The sequence below is a fragment of the Entelurus aequoreus genome, linkage group LG22, assembly GCF_033978785.1.
Source record: "Entelurus aequoreus isolate RoL-2023_Sb linkage group LG22, RoL_Eaeq_v1.1, whole genome shotgun sequence".
Lineage (NCBI taxonomy): Eukaryota > Metazoa > Chordata > Actinopteri > Syngnathiformes > Syngnathidae > Entelurus > Entelurus aequoreus.
The window spans coordinates 12,597,217-12,621,786 of NC_084752.1; the positions used below are offsets into that span (position 1 = coordinate 12,597,217).

General features: G+C 38.5%; 1 protein-coding gene across 2 annotated transcripts in view; it reads right to left on the reverse strand.

The window, feature by feature from the left end:
* The window catches only part of vegfc (vascular endothelial growth factor c), a 40,804-nt gene that overhangs the window by 3,692 nt on the left and 12,542 nt on the right, over nucleotides 1-24,570 (reverse strand). The window contains exons 2-6 of one of the 2 annotated variants that reach the window (XM_062033532.1): nucleotides 18,694-18,913; nucleotides 14,361-14,551; nucleotides 10,313-10,452; nucleotides 7,081-7,205; nucleotides 4,118-4,249 (exon numbers count right to left, since the gene is read on the reverse strand). In XM_062033532.1, the coding sequence (XP_061889516.1) occupies nucleotides 4,118-4,249; nucleotides 7,081-7,205; nucleotides 10,313-10,452; nucleotides 14,361-14,551; nucleotides 18,694-18,913 (808 nt within the window). Of the gene's footprint in view, nucleotides 1-3,924; nucleotides 4,250-7,080; nucleotides 7,206-10,312; nucleotides 10,453-14,360; nucleotides 14,552-18,693; nucleotides 18,914-24,570 lie in introns of both variants that reach the window. The other variant, XM_062033530.1, reaches the window with a different exon arrangement.

Genomic DNA, 24,570 nt, shown 5'->3' on the forward strand with positions numbered 1-24,570 from the left:
CAGTTTTGTAGCTTCTGTAGCGAGCTAAACTGTTTTCAGATGTGTGAACATGATTGCACAAGGGTTTTCTAATCATCAATTAGCCTTCTGAGCCAATGAGCAAACACATTGTACCATTAGAACACTGGAGTGATAGTTGCTGGAAATGGGCCTCTATACACCTATGTAGATATTGCACCAAAAACCAGACATTTGCAGCTAGAATAGTCATTTACCACATTAGCAATGTATAGTGTATTTCTTTAAAGTTAAGACTAGTTTAAAGTTTTCTTCATTGAAAAGTACAGTGCTTTTCCTTCAAAAATAAGGACATTTCAATGTGACCCCAAACTTTTGAACGGCAGTGTATATAGCGCACTTTCCGCGTGCGCGATGATGTCACGTTATCGATGAGAATATGCGTTTTTAGACAATATGATCTGCCTGAGCGGCTAGGAGACACCGTGAGTAGCAAGTGGTACAAAGTGGATAAGAAAAGACAAAAAAATAAAAATATTTTAAATTAAAAACATTTTTTTTTTAATACTTGGGACTTCCCGCGGGCCTGATTTTGGACGCTGGCGGGCCGGATCCGGGCCGTAGTTTGGGGACCCCTGCTCATATTGATTATTTGAAAAACATAGCAGTGCTGTCCCGATCCGAAATTGATATCGGACATTGTTGCAGCAGTGTACTGAACATCACAACAAGCTCGGACTATTAATGTTGCACTTCAGGTAATATTACAGTCAAATAAACATACAAATATGACAGTGGCGCATAGCGGCTGTTGTTGTTGTTGCTGTTGATCCCAGGATGCAGAGAAGGCAAGATCAAGCAGGAACTCAGGAATTAACAGAAAACTATGGCATACACTAGATCAGACCTGGGCAAATTAAGGTCCAGGGCCTTCAAGTCTTGAACTATACAAAGTATTTCAATGGTTGGAATCTGCGCTTTTCCATGATATACTAGTTACTATGGTAATCTAATTAGTTACTATGGTCATCTAATTAGTTACTATGGTAACCTAAGTCACAGCAGCTCAGACGAGGCACCAAGCAGTGTGGGTGGGGAGCGTTTCCACAGAGTGTTTCCATAGCGGCCAGCCTGAAATGCGGGTGTCAGGGACAGACGCGGAAGGAGAGTTTTACAACAAAGCTCTAAAGCTTAGTGATATATCAGATATATCAAATTGTAGGTGTTTTTTTTTGTGTTTTTTTTTTACCCTCCGCGGTCATATTTCGCTGTGTTTGTTGCATTTTGCTTGATTGTAAAATATGTCGATCAAGAGGGTGTGTGACGTTCATATGTTGTCAATAATCAGTGTTTTATCCTTCATAGTTAATATTGTAAATCCCACTTTCTTTATTTTCATGTACATTCTGGGTGTCTCATTCAGTAAAAAAAAATTCAAAATTCCATTCCGTTTTTAGGGCGGTCTGTCATAATGTTTTTAGCATTCAATCAGACATTATTGTGAGGTTTTGTGTTAGTGTTCCTAAAAATAAATATACCGGCCCCCAGACACATTTTTTCCCTCCAAATTTGGCTGCCGAGTCAAAATAATTGCCCAGGCATACACTAGATAGTGAAGCATCAATTAATGAGGGAACAAAGTGGAACTAAATACAAGTAATTAACAATGTGGAACAGGTGTCCTGTCAGAACAAGAAACACAAGGTCAAGGTGACGTAAAAACACAGGAAATATCACCAAAAGAAGAGCATAAGAATAGAGGATGATTCCTAACACAGGGAAATAAAGATTTGTGGGATTATGTGGGCTCATGTGGGATTAGGACAAAACAAATCTCTATTTATACTCTTTAAACTGTTTCTGATGTACATGCACCTTCCTTTAAAGAAACAGGAGTTTCTAAAGTCAGCCCAGATGTTATTTATTGACCACAGCTTGTTTTTACTGCCCCATGGCTTTTTGTAAAAGTCATCATGGTCGATAATGAAATGCATCATTAGATATTACTTTGTCATGAATAATACAAAAGGTATAATACATTATACTGACCTATTGGTCAGTATATTGGTTTTAGCAGCTTTAAAGCACAACATGCATCAAGTTGGCCCCAACATTGTTTTGAGTTTATTTCCCATACTGTACTGGAAATAAATAGAAACCATTCTCTGTCATATTTTGCACTTTATTGCGAGTGTAGATATGAAATGGGTCTTGAATATTATTTATAACATCTTAAATTTGACTTGTTGAAACCTGCAGAGACCATGACTACCACTAAATGACACAAGTATGTTTTGCTGATATCATACCGGCAGAGGTGGGTATAGTAGCCAATAAATAAGAGTACCGTTACTTTAGAATTACATGACTCAAGTAAGTAGTCATCAAAATGATTACTTGAGTAAGAGTTGAAAGTACTCCATGAAAAAAAACTACTCAAGTATTAAGTAAAACATTTTAATGGGTCTTGGACTACAATTGTAGTTGGTGTGTGCATGTGTAAGACAAAAAAAAAAACATGTATAATTTACTGCAACATGGCTATTTTTATGACACTAGAATATAAAACATGTTTTCCGGTATTTCACCTTTTTTTGTTAAGTACATAATTCCACATGTGTTCATTCATAGTTTTGATGCCTTCAGTGACAATCTACACATTGAATGAGAAGGTGTGTCCAAACTTTTGGCCTGTACTGTATATATACTAGGGGTGTGGGAAAAAATCGATTCGAATTCGAATCGCGATTCTCACGTTGTGCGATTCAGAATCGATTCTCTTTTAAAAAAAATATTTTTTAATTTTTATTTGATTTCTTATTTTTTCATATACATATATATATACATATATATATATATATATATATATATATATATATATATATATATATATATATATATATATATATATATATATATATATATATATATATATATATATATATATATATATATATTTTCTTTTTTAATTAATCAATCCAACAAAACAATACACAGCAATACCATAACAATGCAATCCAATTCCAAAACCAAACCCGACGCAGCAACACTCAGAACTGCAATAAACAGAGCAATTGAGAGGAGACACAAACACGACACAGAACAAACCAAAAGTAGTGAAACAAAAATGAATATTATCAACAACAGTATCAATATTAATTACAATTTCAACATAGCAGTGATTAAAAATCCCTCATTGACATTATCATTAGACATCTATAAAAAAAAAAAATTAAAAAAAAGAACAATAGTGTCACAGTGGCTTACACTTGCATCGCATCTCATAAGCTTGACAACACACTGTGTCCAATATTTTCACAAAGATAAAATAAGTCACATTTTTGGTTCATTTAATAGTTCAAACAAATTTACATTATTGCAATCAGTTGATAAAACATTGTCCTTTACAATTATAAAAGCTTTTTACAAAAATCTACTGCTCTGCTTGCATGTCAGCAGACTGGGGTAGATCCTGCTGAAATCCTATGTATTGAATGAATAGAGAATCCTGTTGAATCGGGAAAATATCGTTTTTGAATCGGGAATCGCGTTGAATCGAAAAAAAATCTATTATGAATCGAATCGTGACCCCAGGAATCGATATTGAATCGAATCGTGGGACACCCAAAGATTCACAGCCCTAATATATACACCTGCAGCATCTATATAAAACGGAGGGTTTTAAAAGTTGTTTTCGAGGGCTTTGAAGGCGACAACGGTGACTTCCATTAGCCGCATCTTGCAAGCGTTTTTATGTGTTCTCGTCTATCATTAGGATTAAGAATGATAGGCAAAATTCTAAAAAAGCAGCTCCCTTTACGCAAATAGGAATGTTAAACATGAGCATTTAGCTTGTGCAGTGTTACTGTGTGCTAATAAAGCTGCAATGATTCAACGTCAATTATAAAATTAATCGATTAATACAAAAAAACTTCAAGTAAATTAATACAAGGTAAAGTGTCTTACCTGCACGTAGCATGGTGAAACCGGCGGCCTTTTAGAAAACACTTATTGGGTGACTCGTTACATTCGCAGGAGCACTTTGTTTTGTTGAGTGGCTGGTGCTTAGGACACGTCTTGCTACATGTGCACTGGCACGTCTCCTTATTGTATATGTGGCTCAGCGGGCACGAGTGGGTCGGTGGAGTGTTGCACATACACTTGCAAGTGCTGCGGTCAAAGTGACGGTGAGAACCACAGTCTTGAGTCTCAGCTGTGCGCTGACATACACACTGACAGGTCTCCACGTCCAGTTCCTTATGCAGGCCGCACACATCTGCTGAGAATATGTCTGTAGACATGGACAACACACATTTTACAGAAGATTCTAAATACTATTAATTATAGTTTTACACACAGAAAATAATGCAAAATACATTTACAAAACCCAAAACCAGTGAAGTTGGCACGTTGTGTAAATGGTAAATAAAAACAGAATACAATGATTTGCAGATCCTTTTCAACTTATATTCAATTGAATAGACTGCAAACACAAGATATTTAATGTTTGAACAGCAAAACATGTTCCAAAAAAGCTGGCACAAGTGGCAAAAAAGACTGAGAAAGTTGAGGAAGGCTCATCAAACACTTATTTGCAACATCCCACGGGCTAATTGGGAACAGGTGGGTGCCATGATTGGGTATAAAAACAGCTTCTCTGAAATGCTCAGTCATTCACAAACAAGGATGGGGCGAGGGTCATCACTTTGTGAACAAATGCGTGAGCAAATTCTCGAACAGTTTAAGAACAACAATTCTCAAAGAGCTACTGCAAGGAATTTCACCATCTACGGCTCGTAATATCATCAAAAAGTTCAGAGAATCTGGAGAAATCACTGCACGAAAGCGGCAAGCCAGTGACTTTTGATCCTTCGATCACCACATGGGCTCAGGAACACTTCAGAAAACACTGTCAGTAACTACAGTTGGTCGCTACATCTGTAAGTGCAAGTTAAAACTCTACTATGCAAAGCGGAAGCCATTTATCAACAACACCCAGAAACGCCGCCGGCTTCGCTGGGCCCGAGCTCATCGAAGATGGACTGATGCAAAGTGGAAAAGTGTTCTGTGGTCTGACGAGTCGCCGTTTCAAATTATTTTTGGAAACTGTGGACGTCGTGTCCTCCGGAACAAAGAGGAAAAGAACCATCCGGATTGTTATAGGCGCAAAGTTTAAAAACCAGTATCTGTGATGGTATGGGGGTGTATTAGTGCCCAAGGCATGGGTAACTTACATATCTGTGAAGGCACCATTAATGCTGAAAGGTACATACAGGTTTTCGAGCAACATATGTTGCCATCCAAGCAACGTTATCATGGACGCCCCTGCTTATTTCAGCAAGAAAATACCAAGCCACGTGTTACAACAGCGTGGCTTCGTAGTAAAAGAGTGCAGGTACTAGACTGGCCTGCCTGTAGTCCAGACCTGTCTCCCATTGAAAATGTGTGGCGCATTATGAAGCCTAAAATACCACAACGGAGACCCCGGACTGTTGAACAACTTAAGCTGTACATCAAGCAATAATGGTAAAGAATTCCACCTGAGAAGTTTAAAAAATGTGTCTCCTCAGTTCCCAAATGTTTACTGAGTGTTGTTAAAAGGAAAGGCCATATAACACAGTGGTGAACATGCCTTTTCCCAACTACTTTGGCACGTGTTGCAGCCATGAAATTCTAAGTTAATTATTATTTGCAAAAAAAAATAAAGTTTATGAGTTTGAACATCAAATATCTTGTCTTTGTAGTGCATTCAATTGAATATGGGTTGAAAAAGATTTGCAAATCATTGTATTCCGTTTATATTTACATCTAGGACAATTTCCCAACTCATATGGAAACGGGGTTTGTATAACAGATCAAAGATTGAAGAATTTATTAGAAGTTTGCATAAGATCAGGTAGAGTTTCATGACGGTACAGATTGACTGGTACAAGATAAACTAAAAAGAGTTACCCCCAAGAAAGCATTACAAGCATGTTGTGTTTATTTTTTTAAAAGTTTCCTCCGTATCAGAGTAACGTTTATGTTTTTAGCGCTGCAGATATGGCAGGCAATAGCAGCCACTACTTTAAAAGGAGGAGGAAAATCAAGAGTCCAGGTGAAACAGAGCAGATAAATTAACATAACAGGCAGTTAAAATGTAATAATTCATGGTGGTGACAACATGTGGAAATTTGTGTCCACAGAGCTCTTGAATGCTGCTTCAAAATCATCTATGAGTGTCACAAGCAAAAGTGGCCCCACCCATCATTCTCTTATGCAAGTGCTTAGGCCACAGGTGTCAAAGTCAAGGCTCGGGGGCCAGATCTGGCCCACGACATCATTTTATCTGGCCCACAAATACTTGGAAATGATATGTGTCAATAAATTAATTCATATTTTCTCACTAAATGCAATTGATTTTTTTAATTTTGAGAGAAAAAATATATGTACTGCTTGAAATTGCATTCCTTTTAAACTTTGATCTCCATCCTGCTATGGCGTCCCACAATGCACCTGCTGTGAACCTGTTTTTAAATTTTTTTTTTTTTTTTATCGTGCTGTTTGTGTTGTGTTGTGCTTGCTCATTCCTCCTGTGTTATCTTTTAACCTGCCCATTGTACAGCACTTTGGCTACCCCTGCGGTAAATTTTAAATGTGCTTTATGAATAAAGTTGATTTGATTTAATTTGATTTAATAGTATCCGTTATTGCAACAAATATTACAGTAGTATCATACTTTCCAAAATTTTTTTGTCTAAATAAAAATAAATACTTAAATATCTGCTTGACTTCTGATTTTACAGCAAACTACCCGTCAGATTAATAAAAATGACAATACATTTTGCAGTTTCTTTTACAGCATATTACTGTAAATTTTAATTTTTTTTGGAAAAATTGTGTTAAAATTCTGGCGCATGGTCAGGATTGTACCACCTCTGCCTCAATTTGAGCCAGGAAAAACCCTGTAAAAGGTTATAAATAAACAGGATTGTTTGGAAGAAGCTTGGCTGATTTTGATTCCCTACAATTCCAACCACAAGTGTGCTCTAGAAAAACAAACCTCTGATAAAACTATTTCCGAATAAATGGCCAGATAATCATTATATACTCTTGGGTAAAAAATGTGCAAAAAAAACTCACCGATTTGTTGGGACGACTTCGGAAGGAGCAATGATAGTGAAGGATTGGTTGCAATGTTGACACATTGACACTGACTGCCGCTCCAATCTTGATCTTGGGCACATGCCTGATTGGCTATTGGGCACCTTCAACAAATATTGAAACAATGTTTAAAAAAAAAAAGACTTAAATACATTCAATTTTTTTGTATTTATGGGTCTTCAAACATTTTAACCTGCATCCACACTCTGGTGAGATTGGCTTATTATCATGTCAATTTGAGTCTGAGTAAACATAACTGCTCTTGAGAATACTTCAACACAAAAATATTTGTGCACTACTTTGAACACACAGATTAAAAATGTTTGTCAAAGTACAGATAAATATTTATTCCCCCGCTGTTTTTGTAAATTTACCTCCTTGCAAAGATATTAACAGTCCATATTTCGTATAGTAAGTTCATTGCATATTTGTACTTGAACCTCTACCAAGTATTCTGACCCCCACATACTGGTAATGTGTCCATGAAACACAATTAGTGATGTGCCTTTAAGTAAGTGCTCATAATTTTCATTATTGTATTTTCCGGACCATAGGGCGCACCGGATTATAAGGCGCACTGCCGATGAGTGGGTCTAGTCAAGTCTATTTTCATACAAAAGGCGCACCGGATTATAGGGCGCATTAAAGTGGAAATGTGTCCCGTGAAAAAACGTCCGACCGGAACTCTCTAATAACTAAAGTTCCTTGGGTGAATTATGTAAACTCACTACACCGGTATGTTTTAGCGCTTTCATGGCGAGTTTACTGACAGATATAAGTAAGAACTTTACACTACTTTATATTAGAAATGGCAACAGCGGAGGATGAATGTCCCATAACAAGAAGATAGAGAAAAAGAATAAGCTTATCGACTCCGGTGTCGGCACGGACTACAAAGGCGGACGCGCGCAAATTTTCAGGACTTATGCAGATCCCAAATACAGATCAGCAGGTACTAGAAGGTAAGAAAATTTGCTTTTGCATAATATTGCGAAACAAAACGCCAGCAAAACGCCAGATATGTCTTACTTTATACACACACTATAATAATACTCGTATGTTGAAGCCCAGTACAATCCATCAAGCCCAGTACAATCCATCAATCCATAGCTTACCAAAGTCGTACTAAAACATTTTGATATATTTTTGAGCGCCGTGTGTAATGTTCTGTATTTTCAATGGAACATATACGATTTTGGTGTTGTTTACTTGAGTCATTTTGCATTCTACAAGTATCTCTTATGTGTGACTGCCATCATATTGCAGTCTACACGTATCTTTTATGTGTGACTGCCATCTACTGGTCACACTTATCATTTCATCATGTACCAAACAAAATAGCTTCGAGGTCGGTAAGCACAACCAAAATTATTCCGTACATTAGGTGCACCGGGCTATGAGGCGCACTGTCGATTTTTGAGAAAATGAAAGGATTTTAAGTGCGCCTTATAGTCTGAAAAATATAGTACTCATAACTCTCATAACTCATATGGGGGATAAAAGACAACTGTCACTTCCATTCAAACCTCTCCACCAAAAAGCTCTTTACCAAAATGGGCAAGACCAAAACGCTGTCAAAGGACCACATAGACAATATTGCAGACCTGCATAAGACTGTAGACTTAGGCTGACTCCTATGAAGATGGGCAAACATTTAAAAAAATGTAATAAGATCCATTACCAATTCTCTTTTCCAATTCCAGATTCATGTTGTCTCACTACAGCAGGAATATAAACATAAAAAACCTTATTCGTGAAAGAAAATGCTTAGTTGAATACTCTATTTTTTGTAACAATGCTTTGTGCCACATTTGATCAACATTGGAAAAACTTTTTTTTCATCTTTTAACCCTTTAATCCTTGGGTTTGAGAGGCTTGCAATACAAATACAATGAAATAATCTTTTTCTCTGTGTGTACTGTACACATTTTCATGAGACTTTCATGGTTATAGATGTGAAAGTAAACATGCATGTGTATGAAGCTGCTGATTCAGTGACTTGTAGTGGTAGAACTACATACGTGTAGACTGCAACATATTGGCAGTCACACATAAGAGATACTTGTAGAATGCAAAATGACTCAAGTAAACAACACCAAAATTGTATATGTTCCATTGTCCAGGCCTGGACAATTTTTGTCCAGGCCTGGACAATTTTTTTGACTCAGGGGGCCTAATTTAGAGGAAAAAAATGTGTCTGGGGGCCGGTATATCTGATTTTTAGGAACACTAATACAAAACCACACAATAATGTCTGATTGAATGCTAAAAACGTTATGACAGACCGCCTTAAAAAACGTAATGGAATTTTAATTTTTTTACTGAATGAGACACCCAGAATGTACCTTAAAATAAAGAATGTTGGATTTACAATATTAACTATGAACGATAAAACACTGAATATTGACAACAGATGAACGTCACACCACCTCTCGATCGACATGTTTTACAATCAAGCGAACGCAACAAAAATGCAACAAACACAGCGAAATATGAACGTGTAGGATAAAAAAACCCCACCTACAATCTGATACATCAATAAGCTTTAGAACTTTGTTGTAAAAATCTCCTTCCGCGTCTGTCCCTGACTGGCCGCTTTGGAATCACTCTGTGGAAACGCTCCCCACCCAAACTGCTTGGTGCCTCGTCTGGACTGCTGTGACTTAGATTACCATATTAACTAATTAGGTTACCATAGTAACTAATTACATTACCATAGTAACTAGTATATCATGCAAAAGCGCAGATTCCAACCATTGAAATACTTTGTATAGTTCAAGACTTACGGTCATTTGAAAACATCACTGCACATCTTAATGGCAGCTACAGTTTCCATCCTAAAGATCTAAAAAAGTTATTTGGGAATGTCCGGGGGGCCAGATGGAAAAGCTCATGGGCCTTAATTTGCCCAGGTCTGTGGTAGAGGAATGATACTGATGATACTATGTGGCATTAGCGTTTTGTTTTATTAAAACATTAATGACATTTGCTTGTCTCTGACTGCTGGCTTGTTTTTCTAAGTGCCTTTATGTAAAATGTAATGATGCACAAACTCAATCGTGCTGCCCATCCCACAAAAGTACCATTCTTACCGATTGACTATGAACTGTTTTTTCAATGTATAAAATGCATATATGTAAGTAACAACTTTGTGCCTTCTTCAAAAGCTGCAACAACCAATTTGAAGACAGTGATAACGTTTATAACATACTCAGTCAAGGATCTCCTGATGATGCTGTGGACTTGCTTGTAGATGTCAAGCTTGGACAAACAGCTACACTGCGTATGATTGGCCACACTGATCGTCACAGGCTTGGTGCTTTGGGTGACTGGTACGGTGATCTCAAAAATCTGCGGAATGAAATGGATCATTTAGGCAGACAATTATACAAATGGAGCACCAAACAAAAACTCAGTATTTAATGTAGATATCATGGTAAGGAAATAGATAATTGTTGACAGTTGGATGACAATTAATTTGCAAATACACGGTTCAGTATAAATCTCAGTTTTATATATAAATCTCAGTTTTAAGGTCATGGTTTGTTCGTTTTGGCTATAGTATAGGGAACAAAATGCAATACATAAAACTGTTTAGCTTTTGCGTATTCAGCGTTCATCCTTTTCAAATTAAACATAAAACGTTGCAAACTGTTAATAGGTACAACGATTCTCTAAATATACTGTAGCAAACAGAACAATTTAAGAGTGAAGTAATGCCACTTTGATACAAAACCCAAAACCAGTGAAGTTGGCACATTGTGTAAATCGTAAATAAAAACAGAATACAATGATTTGCAAATCCTTTTCAACTTATATTCAATTGAATAGACTGCAAAGACAAGATATTTAATGTTCGAACTGAGAAACTAAATTTTTTTGCAAATAATCATTAACTTAGAATTTAACGGCAGCGACACATTGCAAAAAAGTTGGCACTGGGGCATTTTTACCACTGTGTCACATGGCCTTTTCTTTTAACAACACTCAGTAAACGTTTGGGAACTGAGGAGACCAATTTTCGAAGCTTTTCAGGTGGAATTCTTTCCCATTCTTGCTTGATGTACAGCTTAAGTTGTTCAACAGTCCGGGGTCTCCGTTGTGGTATTTTAGGCTTCATATTGCGCCACACATTTTCAATGGGACTACAGACAGGCCAGTCTAGTACCCGTACTCTTTTACTATGAAGCCACGCTGTTGTAACACGTGGCTTGGCATTGTCTTGCTGAAATAAGCAGGGGCGTCCATGATAACGTTGCTTTACTGCCCCCTTTGTGGAACTGTGCATTCACAACTCCCTCCTCCAATCATAACAGCTTGGATGGCAACATATGTATTGAATATGGATTTTAAGTCAGCCTTAAAGTCCGAAAAATACGGTACAATACATGCGATGCATTGGTCAGAGGTTTTTCTCTCTGCGTGAATAAAAGATGGCCACGCACGGAGAAAAATATGACACTTGTGGTGATCCAATTATTATTGGCCAATTTTTGTGGAAAAGTTTGTGATCGCCAGATCACAATCAATGCCTTACAATGGCGATCACAAAAAAATGATCACGTGTGACTCATACCTTGCAGCTCGGTTGTTTTGTTGGCAGGCGAGGCTATTGCTAGCAGCTACTGCTAACTATTTATGTCCATAGTATACACAATGCAAAGCGACCCCTTTAAGTTAATATCCTCACAATTGCAGCAAATAAACTGCATTTCTCACAAGGTTTAATATCACAGACAAGAAAACATGCTAACGCTAAGCTTGCTTGAAACAACAGAGGAATAAGTCCTTAGCTCACTTTAACAGATATGTAGATACATAGGAGTGTAGAGAGAGAATGATATTGCAACAACAGCTGTAACTGGTGTGATCCGTTGCTGTCTGTCATGTGCCGGGCGGTCACAGAAAAAGGTGGATTGATTCATAAATTGATGCTGTTGATACCAAGGGTAGTACTGCACAGTATATGATTGATACTAGTGATTCAATCGATATGAAATTTTTTACAAAACCCATTTTTTGTTGCTTTTGGTAATGTTAAAACGTTGAAGGAATAAGTCCCTGGGTACAGGAATTATTTGACTTTGTATTGGTGAATGGTTAAATGTATGAAATGAAAAATTTTAATTTTCAGTACCACCTCAGAAGAAAATGTACTCTCCAAGTACCACCCTGAAGGGGAACTGCGCTTGTTTGCCTATCCTCCACAATCATTATGAAAGACATGACGATGGATGGATTTGTTTTTTTTTTTTTAACACATTCTAACTTGTAAATAACCGTAAATAAAAGTCAACCTACAGCAGAACCAATGGGAGCTCCACTTTTCCTTCCATAAATCTGATAAATAACCATTCAAAAAGCGCCAACAATGCTCTGTTTACATTTCTTGACTGGAATATTAACCAAGTATTAGGGATATTGTTATTATAAGCGCTAACGCAGACAAACTATTTAAAGTGTCGATGTGATCACTTCTGTGTGTGCCAATGTTTACGCCGTCGCTGTTTACTCGCTTCTTTGCTCCCTGTACGTTTATTCTATATCATAAATCACCTGAAAAGTAGATGGCTGAGGATATAATCCGACAAGTTGGGACACTTTGACAGCCATTTAGGGCTTGGAACTGGCAAGAATGACAGAACAGTGCTTTCCCCGCCCACCCCGTTTCTCCGCGAGGATTATGAGACATTTTTCATCTAACTGTGAATATATGAACATCCAAGCAGTCGGCATCCTAATGACAGCAGACCTTGTACAGTAAGTGATGTTTTATTATGTACGTTGGCTCTCAAAGTCTGCAGTGATTAATAATCAATGTTAAAAAAAAAAAAGCAAACATTGTGATGCGTTTTTTTAGATGCTTAAAATTATCACAATACGTAAATATTACATTTAATTATAAATATGCCCATTACTACATTACAAATATACTTACATTATGTACATAAAACCCTAATGGAGGTGTTTGGATTTTTTTTTAGGGGCTCTATAGGCAGAATTGAACGGCTCCATTGTAAGCTGACTTTTGATAGCGTTTATTTGATATTTAGAATGCATAAAAAAAGAAATCCATCCATCATCATGTATTTCATAAGGATTGTGAACAATAGGCACATTTAAAAAAAAAAGTGCAGTTCCCCTTTAATGGCCAACAATAATATACAGTAGCGTAGTAGGCCCAAGTAGTCATTAAAAACAAGACAGAGGTTTTTTTAACAAGTATATTTCATTATTTTGGCCACTGCAACATTACACGCAGTTTGAACAGTAACACTGTTTGAATACAGGAATATAAAAAAACTGTACTTTAATCAAGTACCACCGGTGGTACACGTAGCACAGTTTGAGAATTACTCGTTTAAAAACATTTAGTTAATATGGTTACAATACCTTCATTTGTTTTTTTGCTGATGATAATTGTGATTAAAAATCCATCCATCCATCCATCCATTTTCTACCGTTTGTTTAAAAGCAAAATCATTTAGTGATCCTAAATATTTTAAAGTATTATGTATTGGTATATGTACCACTTCCTAGTTGTTCACTTTCTAAAAAGCAAGGTGATTTTATGGCTCTTTTTTCAGATCATTTGGTCAATAGCTCTCAACATTAATAAATACAATTTATAGTTAATACATGTGAGCGTATCAGCTGATCTCACTTACAGATGATTGGTAGCGGAATTTGCAGCATAAACCCTGATCAAAACACCCATAGATGCCACCGTAGAAAATGAGCCTTTAAGTGCTCTGTGAGCTGCAAATTAGAAATACCTTTTCACAACAGCACACTGTAATGCACGAGCACTTAAAAAGGCATCAAGGGTGAGTCTCCAAGATGGCGGAGGAAGTAAAACGGCTCTTTAGTAATTTTATTTTGTACCTCCGACCAAACATGCATTTAAAATTTCTATTTTTGGGGAATTTATTTGAAAAATGTGTTGCACCACTAGACTAAACATAGAAATTGTTACTTAAATAAATTAAATCTACAGGTTAATTAATTAACTATAAAAATAAAAACAAGTATAGATGGATTAATCGATTAAAAAATAATTATATCTAGGTGTAAAACTCCAATGACACTGAATATTTGATTAAAATATATATAATTTTTCCTCAGTTTAATTTATTAATTGATAACAAAGACGGATACTTGTGTGTGTCAGATTAAGTTTGGCAATATGGATTTGCAAAATGACATATATGCATTTGTGAAAAGCTCTCTCTTAGTTGGGTGTAGATGCATGTACTCACAGATTTGCTGAGGTAACCAGTGGAGATATTCCTGCATTGTTTGTCCTCTGAGTGGCAGCATCCTCCACATCTGTAGACGGACACACATGGTGGTTTATAGAAGATGTTGGCGGGTGCACCAAACTCCCTGCCCACGTCGACACACACTTCCCGGGGTTTGCACCGGGTCTTTCGCCATTCTGACTCTATACCTGCACACACACAGTATCCAAACCACCGTAGTTTATCAATGGGTGGCTCTGGGGTGTCGCCCCTCACTCAAATATCCAGAGACTACAAATATAAATTAAAATTCCCTTTATTCTCACAAGTGAATCTATCGACAACCCTATGTTACTGTAGTTGCAGCATTTCCCCTATCATTGTAGTAGGTAATTGTTAGGGGTGTAACGGTACGTGTATTTGTATTGAACCGTTTCGGTACGGGGGTTTCGGTTCGGTTCGGAGGTGTACCAAACGAGTTTCCACACGAACATATTAAGTAGCCGCCTCCGCTTCCTTCTGCCTGTTTCTGTCAGTACTCTACACAAACAGCCAATCAGCAGTGCGTATTCAGAGCGCATGTAGTCAGTACTTAGCGTTTAGCAGGTAAGCATCAGCCTGCGGACTCTCCCCAAATTATAATAAACACCTCCCAGTCAACTACTAGTAACATCACTATGAGCCCGTTGACCTTCTAGAAATATAAAAGGCAGCTCAGCTCGCTCGCAGTCCTGGCTTGAGGTGAAGGCTAATTCGCTTTTAGCGTAACGTTAGCTCATTTTGCGGTGTGTGTGTGTGTGTGCGTGTGTGTGTTACGGACAGCAAAGCCCTGTCTGTCTGTTATTTCACTTTACCTTTTTCTGTGTTGGTTGAGCTGTGTTGAAGCAGCAAAAAAGGACATTATGTTAAATGAAGAGTTTCTGTCTCTGATAGTTGATATAATAATGTAACTGCATCATTAAGCCTACATGAACTCCATGGTGTTCAGGGATGAATAGTCTCTCCTATTGCTATTGTATCATTTTTTCAGCCATAGTTACATTAATCATTAGTAATGCAGCAGTGTAGTTTTGAATGGCAGGGTCCCTGCTATCACATGTTGATAAAAATATAACATTTACATAATAAATCAACTACAGGCTTCCCAAATGCTGTAATAAATTAAGCATGATGAGTTGACTTGAAACTGTTTAATGTTGCACTTTTTATATGTAGAAGAAAAGTTTTGTCATTTTATTTAATCTGAGCAACAACTTGAGGCAGTTTAATGTTGATTAACGTGGGCAGAATTATTATAGTGTTCCCATTGTTAAAAGGATAAAGCCATTGTTTACAAATTTGGTAAATAAATAACCAAAAAATTTTATATTTTGTTGTTTTCTTACTGTACCGAAAATGAACCGAATCGTGACCTCTAAACCGAGGTAAGTACCGAATCGAAAATGTATTGTGTACCGTTACACACCTAGTAATTGTATTAGGGAATTTGGAACTAAATGTCTTTATTTGGATCCTGGAGGGTGCACGGGAGTTTGCCCAACCAGTCTACATGTTTTTTATGGACTTGGAGAAGGCATTCAACCGTGTCCCTCAGGAAGTCCTGTAGAGAGTGCTCAGAGAGTATGGGGAATCGAACCGCTTGATTGTGGCGGTCCACTCCCTGTATGATCGTGTCAGAGCTTGGTCCGCATTGCCGGTAGTAAGTTGGATGTTACGGCTCAAGCACCTGCCGCCACACATTCTTCTGTGCGCTCCTCTAAGCGCGCCTTTGGGCACGCCCACGGGCGTTCCTCTTCTGCCGTGGCTGCACTCGTTCAGCAATTAACACACCTACCGCTGATGAAAGCGCCACGTCCTTCTTAAGTCAGCGGGTCCTGCATTCCAGTGCCTACTCACTCTTTGTTTCCCCTCCTCTGTGCTCATTGTGTCTTGTCCTGTGTCGTCATCCCGCAGCTCCTCTTCGTTCCCTGGATTCGAGCTGTGTGTCTCGTCTCCCCGGATTCCCTCTGGTCTTCTTGCTGCCTTCCCTGATCTCGACCTCTCGCTTGGAGACGGACTTTGATGCCACGCTCCTGCCCTTGACCTCTTGCTTGTCCACGAACCGCCGAGCCTGCCTTGCCCCCTCTGGACTTCCGCATCTCTCACAACACGCACCTTCAACATTGTACGGTAACACTCACCAGTTAACCGCATCACATAGTCACACACTACGTATTTGGTTTACTTACACATATCACGCGCTTGTGCTAATAAACACGCCTAAGGCTAAAATACGTCCCTTTCTCAGTGCCATCTCCTTCTCCGCTGTACCATTAAATTCGACTCGTTTCCAGTGAGGGTTGAACTACGCCAGGGCTGCCTTTTGTCTGTTTACAACTTTTATGGACATAATTTCTAAGCACAGTCAGGTGGCTGCAGGATTTAAGTCTTTGCCTTTTGTGGATGATGTGGTCCTACTGGCTTCATCTGGCCAGGATCTTCAGCTCTCACTTGATCGGTTCGCAGCAGGGTGTGAAGCGACTGGGATGAAAATCAGCCCTTCCAAGTTTCTCGCCCGGAAAAGGGTGGAGTGCCATCTTTGGGTTGGGAAGGAGATCCTGCCCCAAGTGGAAGATTTCAAGTACCTCGGGGTCTTGTTCACGAGTGAAGGAAGACTGGATCGTGAGATCGACAGGCGGATAGGCTCAACGTCTGCACTGATGCAGACCCTGCATCGGTCTGTCAGGGTGAAGAATCTCTCAATTTACCGGTCGATCTACATCCCTATCCTCACCTACGGTCATGAGCTTTGGGTTATGACCGGAAAGGACAAGATCAAGGGTACAAGCGTATTTATACAAAATCTAGCAAGACACCAACACGCAGTCAACATTTTTTTTTAAAATTATTGTCATTAAATCATGTTTTTTTTTTTTTTTGTGATGAGCTGTTTAAAACAAGCATCATTCATTTGCTTTAATGAAATGTATTTTTATTTGTATTAATGATGAAAAATTATGTATATCTGCGATTAATTTTAAGTTGACTACGAACAAAATGCGATAAATCATGATTAAATATTTGAATCGTTTGACATCCCTAGTACCATCACATAAAACATGTTTAATGAATATTTCAAGAACAAAATGTTTTCTATCCACAAACTCAAAAATGATTTGAACAAAAAGTGTCTGCAGAGTTTTTATATATGTTATATTAGAGGAGTTGAATCTTTGCAGACACTTAAACAAAAAGTCTTAATAAAAAATATTTAGATATAAAAATGTTTTTTTTCCCAGATTAAATTAGTCAGCGTGTTTATTCTCCCAGTTGGGACAAATACTGAAGTTCAGTCACATCGACGTTCTGTCTGTAAGTGCCTGCAAGTCCGCATACGGGTCAGGATTACTGGTGAGCTACAGCAGATAATGAAACTAAAGTCTTGTCACTAAAACCGCTGCTCCTTTTAAATGTCGTGGTTCAACTTCTATATTAGTGGTAGTCATATTTCTTTATTTTATTCTTCTGGGCTGCAGTCCCAGCTGTGTAAGAGGAACACCGCTCACTGAACTTCTCTTTAATTATCCTTCTTGAAAATGGCCTTTCAAATATATATCTGCCACCTAATCAACATTTTGTTCTTCTTTGTGGGTCAACAATTCCTGTTCCTGCTAAGTTGAAACTTAGCAGGAATGACAAGTGAGTATCCAATCACAGTCTTGTTAACATCAGGCTACCTAGATAGGCTACTGTCAACAACTTGTGATCTGATTGGCTATCGCAACTGACTATCAACTGTTTGTGTTGTCAAATTCATCCACTAACGGTCCCAGTGAGTATCCAATCACAGGACGCATAAATGTCACGTTCAACGTGAGGCCAGCTAGAAGGCCTTACTGACAACAACTCGTGATCTGGTTGGCTATCGCAGCTGTCTATCAACTGTATGTGTCTGTTCACTTACAGCGCACAGACGCCTGCATTGTTGATTCTGAAGGCCACGGGCAGATTTGGTACAGCAAGGCAACATAAGCTAGCTGAATTCTGATTGGATACAAACTGTAACCTAAAAACAACATAATATGACATCAAGAGAATATGAACACTTTTAGATATTTAGGGAAAGTAAATTAAAAAATACTTTTATCTTTAATTATGATCATGATTTCTGGTTATGTTAGGCCAGCAGATAAGGCTTTGCTGGCCCTGACGGCCCACCACCGATAGGTTTATTCTAACAGTATGACTGTAAAAAAGGAAAATAACATTAACTCAAGGTTATATATTCAATTTGTATTCAATTGAGGGAAATACAAACATGACCTTGCACTTGGGAAAGAAACAGAAGCAGGAGAGCAAACCTGGAACCTACTTTTGAGAACATCTAAGTTCAGGTAGGCAGCAGCAAAGGTTGTCTCATCTGTTCCTGCTAATGGGCTGAGACGGTGAGACAGTTTGGACACAGCAGCAAATGGTAGTTTGGATCTACACTTTAGGGCAGCCCAGTATAAAGGGTAGATGAGACGCATCAGCTCATCAACACTGGAAGCTGAGCGCAACCTATGTTCCATGTCTGGCAATGGTGAAGAGTCCTGAAACAAACAAGAGAAAACACACAGTATTTCAAGTCTATTGTACAGGATCTGCAGAGGTTACAAATAGATACAAATGTCACTACAACTTCTAATGCAGGGGTGGGCAATTAATTTTTACCGGGGGCCGCATGAGCTACCCGAGCACTGCTGGAGGGCCACATCGACAATATTTCAATTAAATTTTGCTCAATATTATTTTTGATATATACCGTAAGATAAATAATAATAATAATAATAATAATAATAGTAATACTTCAACATAGTGTGTGTAACAGCATTACATGACTAATATATATAAATTAACATTAATAATAAATGACAGTAAAATAAGCACACGTATGACTGAGGAGTCATAGTGTAACTTTGTGTGGTGTTTGAGTTGTCCGACTTTTTGTGTGGCCATAAACGCACCAGTGGTTTAGTGCTATGCGTGTTGGTGACAGATGACAAGTTGGTTTTGGCCTGGTTTGTACGGCAGAAAATGACTAGTTTTTCGAGATAGAATTGTTTTACTCATGTTTTTGGTGTGGTTATGTCCGAATATAAACAGTTTTGTTCAATAAAGTGATCGATATAATTCCTGTCCTCGAAGCATCTCGATAGACGTTACAATAATTGAACGGTGTTCAATTGAACGGTGTTGACGAACACCGTTAGGGCCGCTTGTTGTCACTGTCACTCAAAGTTGCATTGCAAAATTCCATAGAATAAATATGTTTATTTTGTTTAGAATTCAGATGGGATTTGATTTGGTGCGCGGCATATATACTTGCTGCGCGCAGCGGACGCTTGAGCAGTGCGCAATTGCGCAGGCACGCACCTTAGGTGAGGGGACGTTGCTTTGCAGTTCAAGTGTTGTTGAAAACACGGCATTCCTCATCAACTTTTCTCTTTTTGGCGTCTCGGGTGTAAACCGTGCATCACTTGTCGCTGCATGTGCACCTTCACTCGCAGGTTACACACGGACACACGCCCATAAATAATACTTTTCAAAATAAAAGCAGCACAGTTGTATTGCGCGCAGGACATAGATGTTTTTTCAACTTTATTTTGTAATTGCAGTCGTTCACATTCACTCACAATCACGCATACGTCCACACGGAAGTAATACAAATAACGATTTTCAAAACAAAAGCAGCACCGTTGTATTGCACACTCGACATAGATACTTTTTAAAATTTATTTTGTAATTTATAATTGGCCTCACGCGGGCCGGACAGGGACGCACAAAGGGCCGGATGCGGCCCGCGGGCCGCAGAATGCCCAGGTCTGTTCTAATGGAATGCCTTGTAAGTTGGCGAACCTCATCGGCAGCTCGTTGTACAAGTTAATTTAATTCAAGTCCGGAACCAGCTTGCATGTTCCCTTTTGTTTCTGCTTTAGTGAATTCTAATGACTAAAACTGAAATACAAAACTTCTGTCAAAATTAACACTGGCCGGAGGTATAATAAAATAGAAACCTACTTGTTTAAAAATGTCAGAATGTTTCCAAAATGGGAAAATTTAATTACGTGACATGACACCGGCACATCCCGGCGGGCTGTTTGAGACAACGAGTAAGCAGAAACCTCCTACAACAGTTGACTAAAATAGCGATCTTTTTGTATTTCTCTAATGATCTTAATAACCCCAAATGTCAATTAAACACGTTTAAACATTACCAACAACACTAAATAGCAGTGGAAAATTGTAGTTATCAGTTAGCTCCAGAGTTTGAAATTTACTTGCGCTAACTTATTAGCATGTAGCTCATTGCCTACGGCCATCAGTCACATTGGAGATAAGATCATAAAAACTTGAATGTCACGTGTGGCTGTGAAAATAGAAGAAACTGAATTATTCGACAAATCAGACTAATTTAGTGCATAGAAACGTACTGACTGTAAAAATGCACACATCAACTAAAAAACCCAAAACCAGTGAAATTGTCACGTTGTGTAAATCATAAATAAAAACAGAATATAATGATTTGCAAATCCTTTTCAACATATATTCATTGAATAGTACTGCAAAGACAAGATACTTAACGTTCGAACTGGAAAACGTTATTTTTTGCATTAGAGACAGTAGAGAAGGACTGCTTATTCATATTTTTAGCTCATTTGGAATTTGATGCCTGCAACAGACTAATTGGGAACAGGTGGGTGCCATGATTGGGTATAAGAACAATTTCCATCTAATGCTCAGTCATTCACAAACAAGGATGTGAACAAATGCGTTAGCAAATTGTCGAACAGTTTAAAAACAACATTTCTCAACAAGCTATTGCAAGGAATTTAGAGATTTCACCATCTACGGTCCATAATATCATCAAAAGGTTTAGACAATCTGGAGAAATCACTACACGTAAGCGATATTACAGACTTTGGATCCCTCAGGTGGTACTGCATCAAAAGCCACATCAGTGTGTAAAGGATATCACCACATGGGCTCAGGAACACCTCAGAAAACCACTGTCAGTAACTACAGTTCGTCGCTACAGCTGTAAGTGCAAGTTAAAACTCTACTATGCAAAGCAAAAGCCATTTATCAACAAAACCCAGAAACGCTGGGCCCAAGCTCATCTAAGATGGACTGATGCAAAGTGGAAAAGTGTTATGTGGTCTGACGAGTCCATATTTCAAATTGTTTTTGGAAACTGTGGCCGTCATGTCCTCCGAACCAAAGAGGAAAAGAATCATTCGGACTGTTATAGGCGCAAAGTTCAAAAGCCAGCATCTGTGATGGTATGGGGGTGTATTAGTGCCCAAGGCATGGGTAACTTACACATCTGTGAAAGCACCATTAATGCTGAAAGGTACATACAGGTTTTGGAGCAACATATGTTGCCATCCAAGCAACGTTATCATGGACGCCCCTGCTTATTTCAGCAAGACAATGCCAAGCCATGTGTTACAACAGCGTGGCTTCATAGTAAAAGAGTGCAGGTACTAGACTGGCCTGCCTGTAGTCCTGATCCGTCTCCCATTGAAAATGTGTGGGGCAATATGACTGTTGAACAACTTAAGCTGTACATCAAGCAAGATGTTGTGTAATTCGTAAATAAAAACAGAATACAATGATTTGCAAATCCTGTTCAACTTATATTCAATTGAATAGACTGCAAATAAAATATATTTAATGTTCGAACTAAGAAACTACATTTTTTTTTTCATATAATCATTAATGGCAGCAACACATTGCAAACAAGCTGGCACGGGGTAATTTTTACCACTGGGTTACATGTACCCGCACTCTTTTATTATGAAGCCACACTGTTGTAACATGTGACTTGGCATTGTCTTGCTGAAATAAGCAGGGGCGTCCATGATAACGTTGCTTGGATGGCAACATATGTTGCTCCAAAACCTGTATGTACCTTTCAGCATTAATGGTGCTTTCACAGATGTGTAAGTTACCCATGCTTTGGGCACCAATACACCCCCATACCTTCACAGATGCTGGCTTTTCAATTTTGCGCCTAGAACAAACCGGATGTTTTTTTTCCTTTTTGTTCTGGAAGACACGACGTCCACAGTTTCCAAAAACAATTTGAATTGTGGACTCCTCAGACCGCAGAACACTTTTCCACTTGGCATCAGTCCATCTTAGCTGAGCTCGGGCCCAGCGAAGCCGGCGGCGTTTCTGGGTGTTGTTGATAAATGGCTTTCGCTTTGCATAGTAGAGTTTTAACTTGCACTTACAGATGTAGCGACAAACTGTTGTTACTGACAGTGGTTTTCTAAAGTGTACCTGAGCCCATGTGGTGTTATCCTTTACACACAGTTGTCGGTTTTTGATGCAGTACCGCCAGAGGGATCCAAAGTCACGGGCATTCAATGTTATGTGCAGTGATTTCCCCAGATTCTCTGAATTTTTGACAATATTACAGACCTTAGATGGTGAAAAACCCTTTATTCCTTGCAATAGCCGGTTGAAAAATGTTGTTCTTAAACTGTTGGACAATTTGCTCACGCATTTGTTCACAAAGTGGTGACCCTCGCCCCATCCTTGTTTGTGAATGACTGAGCATTTCACGGAAGCTGCTTTCATACCCAATCATGGCACCCACCTGTTCCCAATTAGCCTGTTCACCTGTGGGATTTTCCAAATAAGTGTTTGATGAGCATTCCTCAACTTTCTCTGTCTTTTTGCCACTTGTGCCAGCTTTTTTGAAACATGTTGCAGGCATCAAATTCCAAATAAGCTAATATTTGCAAAAAAAATAAGTTTCCCAGTTCGAACATTAAGTATCTTGTCTTTGCAGTCTATTCAATTGAATATAGGATGAAAAGGATTTGCAAATCACTGTATTCTGTTTTTATTTACCATTTACACAACATGCCAACTTCACTGGTTTTGAGGTTTGTACATTAACTAACATTGCCGTGTCTTTGTGTCCTTGGGCAAGACACTGCACCCACCCTGCCTTTCCTGTATAAAGAATACTGGGTTATAGTCGGAGAGGCATTGGCGTGAATTGGCAGCCATCGTTCCATCCGTCCAGCTCAAGGCAGCTGTGGTTACAAATGGAGTCAACCATCACTAATGTGTGACTGAATGAAAAATGGGTTTTAGTGGAAAGCATTTTGGTGATATGAATCCATTCTAGCAATATTATTATGGTGGTGAAAGTGGATAACATCGAAGAATGCCTGTAGCTGTACGGAGGAAAGAACACCACCACACCCGTCATTAATAATGCTGGCCAACAGGAAACACAAAAGAGTGCAGTTAAAACCGTGAAGAAAGTTGGAAGGAACAAATGTCTACATAATAATTCGCTGCATTGGCTCCCCGCCATCTTCAGGGTCGATTTTAAAGTTATATTTTTAGTTTTTAAATGTCTTAATGGCCTTGCGCCTTCTTATGTTCTGACCTGCTTTACCGTATCAACCCTCGCGGATCCTGAGGTCCTCTGGCACAGGCCTTTTAGCTTTACCGAATACCAGAACAAAGACCCACGGTGAGGCGGCATTTAGCCACTACGGCCCCCACCTGTGGAACAGCTTACCAGAGAGCCTCGGGACTAGAGAGAGCATTTAATTTTTTTTCATTTTTTTTTCAAAAGTCAAACATTTTTTATCTGGCTTTTTACTGATCATCTTAAATAAACTCTTTTTTAAAAATTATTTTATTGTGTTGTTTTGTATCTTAATGACTAATATTACCGTATTTTCCGGACCATAAGGCGCACTTAAAATACTTTTTTTTGGTCAAAACTCGACAGTGCGCCTTATAACCCGGTGCGCCTAATGTAAGGAATACGTTTAGTTGAGTTTACCCACCTCAAAGCTATTTTATTTGGTACATGGTGTAAAGATAAGTGTGACTAGTAGATGGCAGACACACATAAGAGATACAGTAAGTGTAGGCTGCATCATTTGATGTGCTTCAACATACGAGTACTATTATGGTGTGTATAAGGTAAGACATATTATCTGGTGTTTTGTTTCGCAATATTATGCAAAAGCAACTATTCTTACGTTCTGGTACCTGCTGATCTGTATTTGGGATCTGCATAAATCCTAAAAAATTGCGTGCGTCCGCCTTTGTAGTTCGTGCCAACGCCGTAGTCGATAAGCTTCTTCTTTTTCTCTATCTTCTTGTTATGGGACATTCATCCTCCGCTGTTGCCATTTTTAATAAAAAGTAATGTAAAGTTCTAACTTAT